Here is an 11,113-nt window from a genome sequence, read left to right as displayed (position 1 = left end):
AGCGTTATTAACCACAAATATCGGCTATCTCATGTATGACGACGACGCAAGGTCGCCGCTTCCAGTTTCTGCTTCGTCACGGTCGAAATTTGTGACTTTTAGAGGAATTTATCAGCAAATTGTGGATCTGAAATTGTGACGCGTTTCTATTTGCTGTAGAGAAAAGGTTTGTCACTTGTTGGCGTAACTCTCCCGAAACTACTCGAACCAAATCAACTTTTCATTAATGCACCTATCCGGTCAGTATAAAATGCAGACTGCAGACTGGGTATAAAATGCAGACTAGGTATAAAATCCAGACTGCAAACTGCAGACTGGGTATAAAATGCAGACTGAGACCAAAACTGCCTCTTCGTCAAAATAATATAGGATGCATTTTGAATTTTTCAACTTAACTTACACTAGTGTCATACAATCACCTTTCGAGATCATTTTCCATGAAATTGACATTATTTTAGTCTTTTCAAAAAGCGTCAACCTTTAATAAAATTATTGAAGTAAACAACCCCAAAGCATGATGTAAGCAAATTATAACGCGGACACATGACCTTTACTTCGCACGTGGCCGACCTCTTCGCCGCTTTGCGTCAACATGGCATCGGTGACATCGGTGAGTGGCAGTAAAATAATGTTTTTTGAATAAAATAGGTGTTCATGAATTTCTAGAATACTGAAGGTATGCAATGTCTTTGACATTATTTATTCAAAGAAACCGAGTTAAAATCTGTCTATTTCAAATTGCTTGCCCCCTCGGGAATCAAGTCTGTTTACCTTGTTACAATTCTTGGTTTTCACATGAAGTCATAAAAACCTGAAATTCATAACTAAACACAATTTTGCAAAATTTTGGGTTTTTATCTTCATTACATAAAAGAAAACATAAATTTCAATCGGCTTGCTTGTCTTCAGCAGGATAGCATTCTTTGTCTTGAAAATAGAGCAGTTTGAATTTTAGATTTTTGGGTAGTGTGTGACAGAAGCGATTGCTGCTCTAAACAGTCATGTCACGTACATGAAAACACCGATTTGCCTCGTGTTTTTCTTAGGTCTGATCAGCTAACATGTAATAGAAGCGTCTATGCCAATGTGTGAAAGTTCAGCAAAGAGAAGAAAGGCATTGAAATAGCCAAGGTAGACTCCAGATGTTTTTGCCGCCATGTTGGTGGCTACGTTGGTGTCCACCAACATGGCGTCCCATACTAAACTCTGTAATTTTCCATGGTACATTTTCGCGAATAACTCGATTATGAGATATCGCACAGCCCCGTGGCTTTCACACGTTGTTTATGTATCACTCTTCTACAACATATCAATTTCTTGACTTTATGAATTATCTATTGAATGGTTGAGGATTTCAATTTTTTACTTGCGTGACGATGTGTGAGGTGAAAACCAGCAATATGAAAACCGTCATGGGCATATTAACTAATTGTTTACGAACTAATGCAAAGCGACTAAGCTCGAGTTTTCTTTGTGAAGAAAGGGCCTCAGGAAAAGAAAGCTACCAAATCGAGATAAAGAAAACAAACTGTTGAGAAATGGGTCAAAAATAAGGTTAATTTCGTGCAAGATGATCTTGGAAATGTGATTGCGTGACACTAGGGTTAGTTGAAAATTGAAAATGTATCCTGTATTTGACGAAGAGACAGTTTTGGTCTCAGTCTGCATTTTATACCCAGTCTGCAGTCTGCATTTTATACCTAGTCTGCATTTTATACCCAGTCTGCAGTCTGCAATCTGCAGTCTGCAGTCTGCATTTTATACTGACCGAAACGCGCACCTATCCATATCATCGTCCATCCCCTGGCGGGGGAGACCCCGGGCAAATACAACTTTATATGGGGACTTTATGGGAGATTTGAACGATTATTTTACCCTGGAAGTGGGGGAAACGAGGGAGGTTTGTTGTGTACATGTATAAGCACCACGATTTTACACATGATATTGATAAGCTGGCCGTGCAGCAAGATGAAATGTTGAAATTGTGTGAAAACCATGTCAAAAATGACCTTTTTGTATTGTAGTTTTGGCAGCAGTTGTGAATAAATGAACACGTAAAATTTTAATTGACATGAACACTGTTGCTTTAGCCTTATTATTTTTAAGTCAGGTAAGCTGGGCCATCTTAATTAATTAAGTTTACTTTGGCTTCGTACTGTTCAATATGATCCCCCTGTGGGAGGGGGAATTTCTTAACTTTGACTATTCTTTGTCCCCATTAAGAAGGGGGAAATTACGAACTTCGACAGGATCCTTTACAAAGTGCCCTCCCTTGCCCGGGGTCCCCCCCAGGGGATGGCCGATGATAGGTGCATAATGCTTTAATAGGGAAACTCCTAAAACAGTGTACACTATAAGTACAAAAAATTGGAGCAATCGAACCCAATTAAACTTTTATCAGGACGTAACACATCGATAATTCCGATACTTGATCAAAATCGATTCAAATCGATATTAATCGATATTAATTAATCGATTAATATCGGAAATCGATAAAAATCGATTCCCAGATTATTTGTGATTATCGATATTGATCGATTTCATTAATCAAGGTTCGATTAGTATCGATTTTGTTCGATAATATCGGAGACGGAAAGCTACTGTTTTTCATTCGCGTAAGTGTAAATGTTAATGGGCAGATAAGAGAGACTTCCAAGACGTTATAAGTTGTATCAAACCTGAGCTATACTTTGTTTTAGTAATCGTTTATCTGGTTTATTTGTCTCTCCCGAACCTGAAGGCTGTGAAATGGTGTAAGACATGAACCTGCGTGAACATTGACTTCTGCTAAACTGGTAAGCATGCTTATCGGTGCCCAAGCGAAGCAGTGATTCAACTTAAAATTTAACTTTAATTACAACAGATAACTATCGATTTCGTCACAAAACAAAAGTAATTTTATATAAAACTGATAAAAACGTACTGAAACTTATTGTGGCAAAGAGAACGTGCTGAAAATGGCATTGAACCTTTTGAAAACAGTCTCCCACATTTTGACTGGCAACAGACGACGGACAACGGCCTATTTAGTCAGCTGAAGTAAGATTGTGTTCAGAGTTATCTTGTTAGTTCAATAAGAGAGTTATCAGCAATTGCCTCTATGTTGACTTTGGCATACAATCAGGCCGATGGAACTTCCATTCATATATGAATGAACCGAGCAAAATTGAAAATTTAAATTTAAATGACGCAAGCACCCTCCCCCTTCCCCCCACCTCCCCAGCCTACCATAATTTTTGTGCTATATAGCGCCTTGCTTTCGCCCGATTTAGATTGTTCATTCGGATGTAACTTTTTCCGCTGCTCCTAGCTATAGGTAAGGCTACCTCGGGAATGTAACGTTTATTCTACAAACATGTTAAAGGTGTTCTATCGACTACATTTGCGCATTTTCGTTACATAATGAATAGATCCATTTTGAATGAAAAGCAACTATAAACAGCATTGGTCTTTACCGAGAATGATGGCTGACGAAACGCGTTTGCTAAGGTTTGCTAGAGTTTAATGCTTGCGAGTTGCCGTTGTAAGGTTTGAAGCGATGGCTGCTAACAAGTCACAGACTGGAAGTCAATGTTCATTTTTCGTAAATACATTCTCGATGCGTAGGTTTAACTCTTAACACTATTGTTTCGATCAAATTGCCTTCCTGGGTAGATTATGAGCAGTTTTTTTTCGCGGTATCCTCGGACAGTTTCTCAAAATCGATAGAAATCGATAGATTTCTGATGCCCAAACATCTGTGATTATCGATTTTAATCAATTACTTTGCTTAATCAATTGATTATTATCGAGTAAAATCAAGTAATATCGATTTATCGATTAGGTTTCCGATGATCGATTTCAATCGATGTGTTACGTCCTGCTTTTTTTTGAGTTTGATTAGGTTTGATGGTCGAAGCTGACATACATTCGATTAAATATGTAAATTGTATAGGAAATTAAAATTGTGCTTGTTTTGCTTAATGTTTCCTTTATCTAGGGTGTCTTACAAAATATTCCGGGAGTGATTGTAGTGGATTGTAATGTATTTTCGTGTGCGAGAATATATATAAGACTTATACAAACACAACTGCAAGAACAGCAACAAAACGTTATACTGTTGAATCGGCTTTGTTTCAGTTCATTGCATAGCTCGGCTTGCTACATGACTTTGTTATAAGGACTCTGTAGGATGAAAAATTGCTCCACTCGTTTGTTTCAGGACTTTGTTCTAATTTGACTCTGTATCAGTATCATAACAGAAGTGGATCACAAAATGGTGTTTCAGTAAAGTTACATCAATCTATTGCCCATTTCACCAAATTCTTTGTTGTTCTTGCATGCTAAAAAAGACTTTAAAATTCTTGTCTTATTCAAGTGATGGTGTAGAATCTTTGATTGGGTTCAGAAATCAAACGCAATCAAACTCTCACACAATTAATTTAGTTCGATTGCATTTGATTTCCAAACTCAAATTGGACCCAAATATTCGATTAAGTTCAATTGAGTATGATTAAGTGATCGCCTTTTCCTGTCTATATCTATAATTATGATGGCTTCCCCGAGTTCTAAGTTTGGTATGGGGGTAGAGATAAGTGTTTACATCAATATCAAAGTGCCCACGGCTCATTTTGTACAGGGGGGTTAATTGGGTCATAGGTCTTTTTAATTCCAGGCTAGTCCATGCTAGGTCATGAAGCATTTCGGTAACACTGGCTGTAGGGTGATAGTTCTTAGTACAAAACCATGCTGCTTTTCTATGGATCCTCTCCAGCTTAACAATGTCCTTTGGGAGACATGGGTCCCAAGCAGCAAAGGCATATTCCAGCTTAGGATGAACTATAGCTGTACGGGCAGTACAAAGATACAGTAAATCACAAAATCAAGAATATCTTGGGAAATATTGGGGTGATGCTGCTCAAACTTGGCACCAGTAACGTACCAGTAATGCACCAGTAATGTTATTAATCAACTTGGGTGGGACACCCTGGAACAACGTAGATTATTGTCTCAGTCAACCATGTTCTACAAGATGCAGCAAAGCCTAATGTGCATCCCACTTCCTCCTGAGGTTTTCCCTCTGGGTAGGGCATCTCAGCTTCCAAACTCTACTCCTTATTGCCATATCCAGTGCAACTGTAACGCCTATAAATTTTCTTTTTATCCAAGGTCTATTGTAGTATGGAACCAACTACCCTCAAGTGCTTTACCGTTGCAGAATATCCCTATTTTTAAATTAGCAATTTTGCCCACTATTAAATATTTGGCATAATTTTTTTACTTCAAGTATGTACCTATTTACTTCTTTAGTTATTTGTTTATTTATCTATCTATTTATTCATTCATCATTTACTTATTTGTTCACCTTTTTGTTACTCGATCACTTATTATTTTTTTAAATAAGTTTTTGCTAATTAGATGAATAATTTACACGCAAACTAGTTTTTTAAATTAATTAAACCATTTATTTAGTCCTATTACTAATAAGGTGAGAGTGTTTTTAAATTCAATTGGATCTTATTATTGTAAAGATAGATTTTATCTCCTAGTATATTTTTTACTGTTTTAGGAGTACCTCTCTTAAAGATTAAAGACACAAAATTACATCTACTGTGCTGTCACCATGGCAACAATTTCGCTTTCAAGTCTATTTTATGTTCAATTGACATTCTCACTTTTTGTCCTTATTGGACATCATTTACACCCAATGAGCTGGTGAGGAGACATAGGCCAATATGGGTAGTTTGTACGTTTCAAGTAGGACTGTCTGCCTCTTATACCTTCAGCAGAAAGGGACTGGGGCCAAATGTATGACATCAAAATTTCTTATCTGGCATACATTATTGGTGCCAAATTTGAGGAGTATCACTCCAATATTTCCCAAGCTATTCTTTATTTTGTGATTTCTCTTTGTACTGGGACAATTTGTGACATCATCAGTTTTTTAACAAAACTTGAATATTCCTTTAACGAGAGAAGATATTTAAAAAAAAAGAAAACGCCATTCTTGCTCTCTTTGAAAGGTCTTTCTCGCTTCATATGCACTTTAAGCCACTTTAAGCTTAGAGTTATCTTTCACTGGTTGCCACTTACTTCTTCTAGTTGTGAGCGAGGTAGCAATGTCTTGTTTGTATCTTCAGCAGGCTTTAAGCCAAAGACAATCTAGGGGCATATTGTTTAATTTCAAAGTCTGTTTATTCATCGGCTAATTTCCTTTTGTAGGTTACCAGTTGTCAAGTGTTGATGCTAAATGGGAGACCAAAGTCCTACTGTTCATTCCTTTTTGGAAAGTAAAGGAATTGATCCTCAACACAGTGTGCACATAGAATTGCATCCTTCTCAGGATTCGTCTTGTATCACTCTTGAAGAAATTGCACCACAAAATAATACCATATCTGATGGAAAACAAACAAGTCCAGCAAAACGAATATCTTGTTTTATCAACTCAGTGAGAAGTAAAGGGCATTCATCGTCTGAGAAGAATGTACGAAGATACTACAAGCAAATGGAAGAGACCAAAGCTACATTCGAACAAGTAAATGCACAGGATTTTAGAAGAGCATCCAGGATATCTGATGGTAAAGACTTACATGTGTACATTGCAGTTAGGATGAGCTTGTTATGCAATGCTGTTTTGCTTATTGCCAAAGCAGTTGCTTCCTATCTGTCTCGCTCTATGTCAATCATTTCTAGCTTAGTGGACAGTGCTGTTGATTTGATCGCTGGTTTTATTGTTTGGTACACAGCACGTGCGATCAAAGGCACTAATTTCCATGAGTATCCTCAAGGAAAAACACGTTTGGAACCTATCAGCATTGTTGTGTTATCAGTGATCATGTCAGTAGCTTCAATACAGGTCATTATTAAATCTGTTACAGGGATAATTGAACAGTCAGCTGACCCTGATATTTCCATTGACACAATTGCTATTATTGGTGCAACTATTGTAATCAAAATGGCTTTGTTTTTGTACTGTCGACATGTTAAAAGTCCTTCCACAGCTGCTTTAGCACAGGATCACAGAAATGATGTCATGTCAAATGCTGCTGCTTTGGGATTTGGTTATCTTGGTTACAAAGTATGGAATAGTGCAGATCCAATAGGAGCTATTTTGATAGGTATTTACATATTTGTGGGCTGGTATAGAACTGGCAGAGAACAAATCCGTGGCTTAACAGGACATACTGCTTGCCCAGTAATTTTACAGAAACTTCTGTGGGTTTGTATTACCCATGACAGGCGAATTCAGTTTATTGACACTCTAAGAGCTTATCATTTTGGCTCTAACCTTCTTGTAGAGGCTCATATTGTTTTGCCTCCTGATATGAGCCTGTGTGAGGCTCATGACATTGGTGAATCACTGCAAAACAAACTAGAGAGTTACTCTGAAGTGGAAAGAGCCTTTGTACATGTTGACTATGATTATGAACATCATCCAAGCATGGAGCATAAGATGGGACAACTTCCCATTGACACTGCCGATGACCCTTGAGCATGTTGACCCAAGCAAAATGAAGTTTAATAGTCTTAGTGGGAAACCTTGTTTGTTGTAATGAGTAAGGACTAGGGGAGGGGTTGTATTCAGGTTAATTAATGACAGGGAGGCGTAAATGAACCATAATTTACCAACCTCCCCCCCCCCCCACCCCTTCCACGCCAGCTTAATTTTGTGGCTAAGAGAATTTCACAATTATGTTTTTTTTTCTGTTAAACATGTGGACTTTATGAGATATTTCAATGTCCCGTGGTTGAATTGGCACCTCCAAGGCCTCCGCTACCTTCAGCGTAAGCGCTCTCGCTGTGTATTTCCTAGCCTGCGACCAAGCCCACCCCCAAGAGAGCTTGCTCGCAGGCTATGTATTTCCAGAGTACGGCTTACACCATTTTGCGAATTGAAACGAAATGGAACAAAAAGTTGAGAAACACTTGCTGGTTACCAGAGATACCGATCTCGCTGAACGCTTTAATAGCCCGATTGTGTTCTTGTAACGAAAACATGTTTCCCAATAAAACCTGCTGTGAATGGTAATCAACTTAAACGTATGACAACCCATTTCACAGAATAGTATTGTTTTTTGTTGTTGTTGTCGTTTTTTATTAATTTCCTATTTTGCGAAATTGGCTGTTTTAACCCGTTGCATTGCGTGTTGTAACTTTGACTCTCTCGTTTACTGTTACGTGAAGTGTTTGCTAATCGACCTGACCGTGCTACAACCCATTTCGTTCAATAGCAATAATTCTTGTTTTGCTAAAGTCAGTTTTCCGTTTGGCAAAAAAATGTTTCCCGTAGCAATTTATGGTTGTCACAAAAAACTGCGAAGTCATTGCTAATATACCTAACAGTACTATAACCCATTTCGCAAAATAGTAATTTTTGCAAAACTAGTATTTTGCGAAATCATTATTTCAAAACAAAAAAAATTGAAAGAACAACCACCCTAACCCCTTGCATGTCCCTGTCCATCCACCCCTACCCCTACAGCTAACTATCCAATATAGGCAGGTCTAAAACGCAGGTTACAGGTCTGTAACGGTGGTAAAGGGTTCATGTGTGACGCTAATCTCGTAGCCAGATCTCAGTTGAATCGGGAATGTCGAGTGAATTGGTAGCAAGATCTGGGATCTTCTTGTTTTGTGGACCGTGATTCGTGAATCATGAGTAAATTTTCGTGAAAACCGGCAAGAATCTGATAGTGGCTCGTATATCAATTAACTTGTTGCAAACGTTACTTTCTGGTAGCGCGATTCCAGTGACTGAGTTTTAGGACTTTCAGTTCCACTTCTTTTCTCTCTATACTGTATACATATTAAGGAGTGTAACTAAATAAAAATTCATCGGAATCACGTAAAATTGCTCAAAAAATCACAAAGGAGAAAGAACAACAGACAAGGGAGTTCAGGTAGGGATTTTTTTTTTTTTTTTTGTAGAAAACTCGTTGGCATTTTTTTTATTGAAGTAGGAATCGTTTTTTCCCATACAAATCCTTGTAATTTCGATTCGCCGTGACGCTATAATTACAAAACTCACACAAAGGTCACGGTCTACATCTCTCACAGCTTGGGAACCTGAACCAACTCGTGAATGCAGATGACACATAGTAATTGAAATTTAGAAGGCTACGGAAACTTCCTTGAAAGCTAAAAGAAATTATATCTTTGCCCGATTATGTAACGAAAAATAACCATTCTTGTACTGCAAAAATGATTGTCAAATTATTCTCTACAGATTGAATAAGATTATTCTGATGCACCGATTAAAAAAAAATCACGTGTTTTTTTATTCAAAGTTCATAGAAGCACGCCATGTGCAGCTACGTCATGCAAATTCGTGTCCGATAATCCGGGGCTGCTGGATTTTGCGATCGGGCTAGTGAATTCTGACCATCACTTGCCCGATTAGATGGGCGAGTGAAGTTTTTTTGAGGAATTAAGATTACAAAATTACTGTAGGGCATACTTTTTTTTAACTTCCAGGTAGATTTGTGTTTTTCAAACCGATCTCACAAAGGGAAATCTGTTCAACAAAGTATCGCATTACATTTCATGCCCGACATAAATGCGTGAAATTTTTTCTTTGGAGTTCAGTCCACGCAATCCTCAAGTAAGAATAATGAAATATGACAAGCTCTTGCTAAATAAGAATTATTTATCGACCGTTTCCTTTTGCTTTCCCATAAATTACCAGTTGTAAATTTCGAAAATGGAACATTTATTCCCTTTGAAACCTGATGAAAGCTGACAAGATCTTTTAAGAAATTTTCACCAGAAATTTGCATAATTTTGTTAACGACGTCAATGATGCGTGACATGGCTCGTTACGCTTTCGCGTGAAAACTGACAGCAATACTAGTTTTTTTTAGCAAACTAATCTACTTGATGTAATACTTTTGTATGAGAAGGAAAAATATGATGAAAGATGTCGAGCTTTCATGTATGCAAAAAGTTATGATTAGCAGTGAACGTTTCAGTTAATAAGAGTGCTTCTTTCAGCTGAAGACATTTTCTGGCGGGAACTATTTTTTGGTGGCAAAATTTCAAGTTGCGCAATGCAATATCACGCATTCTTTCTGCCCAAAACGATTCAGTTAGTTCAATCGCGAAGGGAGGATAGGTTAAAAAATTGGTGAGGCCTACAATAAATAAGGCCACTAGTGGTAAAGGTAAAAGCTCTAAAAAGAGCGTCTTGTTTATTCAAAGTCCATGCCGACAATTACTTTTAAATTAAATTATTTTTAGTTTAGTTAATTTTTAATTCCCTTTGTTTTAAACTCATTATCATACATTACCATACCCCAAAACAAAGGGAACTAAAAATTAAACCAAGGATAAAATTGAACCACAACATATACAACCCCGGACTTTCTGAAAAACTGAAAAAACTTGTAACTTTGCTCAGATTTAACGAAAAATCCCCATTCTTCAACTAAATGATCGTCAAGCTATTCTCTACATATTGAATAAGACAATCCTGATGCGCCGTGAACAATAAATGTTCGCGTGTTTTTTCCACTAATTGAATTTAAAACTCATTCACTGCGCACGCCCGAAAGTTAACGAAAGAACTGACCAACCAACCAACCAAGTCAACAGTGAGCTATCGCTATAACTCGTTCATTGCGCATGCGCGCATTCACGAGTTAAAAAAGCAAAGAACATCCCCTTTCGTCCCAGCCTCAGCCGGAAAATTAGACATTCTTATTGCTGCCGATAGGCAGTCTTCATATTCTTGAAGCCATTGAGAAATTTTGGTTCGACAGTTCGACCCGTCCTTAGCATTAAAAAACAGCCAATCAGAAATCCTGTTTTATGGCGCAGTCAATTCTAGCCAATCAGCAGCTGTCTTATAAGAAAGATTGACATGTGCCTGCTCAGCGGAAAATTGTGCTGCGGAAAATCGCATGTGCTCGCAGCAAGATATAAATACAGTTGATCAGAGTCTAGACTGTTCACAGTCCCCCTATTTTTCCGTGGAATTCTCGAGACCGGTACACTTCGATGGAATCACCGCCATCTTGGTTTGTAAAAGCGAGCGCGATCTGGGGAGAGTGTCTAAACTACCGAGGGGAGGGGAGTGGGTGTTAGTATAGTGGGGGGGGGGGGGGAAACTCAGCTCCCCTCCCCTCGGTAGTTTAGA

At 38.0% G+C, this 11,113-nt stretch overlaps 1 protein-coding gene across 2 annotated transcripts; it reads left to right on the top strand.

Moving 5' to 3' along the window:
- Positions 1-27: 27 nt before the first annotated feature.
- Positions 28-8,794, top strand: LOC146469285 (uncharacterized). 2 transcript variants are annotated; one of them, XM_085123543.1, is made up of 2 exons: positions 28-166; positions 6,202-7,981. In XM_085123543.1, the coding sequence occupies exon 2, from the start codon at positions 6,230-6,232 to the stop codon at positions 7,469-7,471; it is 1,242 nt and encodes a 413-aa protein (XP_084979669.1). In that variant the 5' UTR covers positions 28-166; positions 6,202-6,229; the 3' UTR covers positions 7,472-7,981. The 2 variants fall into 2 exon arrangements, with proteins under 2 accessions (XP_084979669.1, XP_084979670.1); XM_085123544.1 differs by lacking the exon at positions 28-166 and adding an exon at positions 200-610 and having other exon boundaries at positions 6,202-8,794.
- Positions 8,795-11,113: the final 2,319 nt, after the last annotated feature.

The sequence above is a fragment of the Pavona decussata genome, unplaced genomic scaffold (genome assembly GCF_977016875.1).
Source record: "Pavona decussata unplaced genomic scaffold, jaPavDecu1.1 SCAFFOLD_125, whole genome shotgun sequence".
In the NCBI taxonomy this organism is placed as follows: Eukaryota; Metazoa; Cnidaria; class Anthozoa; order Scleractinia; family Agariciidae; genus Pavona; species Pavona decussata.
The sequence above is the reverse complement of the archived record's forward strand: the minus strand, read 5'-3'. Positions and strand labels throughout refer to the sequence as shown.

What these genes read in the sequence shown, in the direction of transcription:
- LOC146469285 (XM_085123544.1), top strand. Translation starts at nt 6,230, where the DNA reads ATGGGAGACCAAAGTCCTACTGTTCATTCCTTTTTGGAAAGTAAAGGA.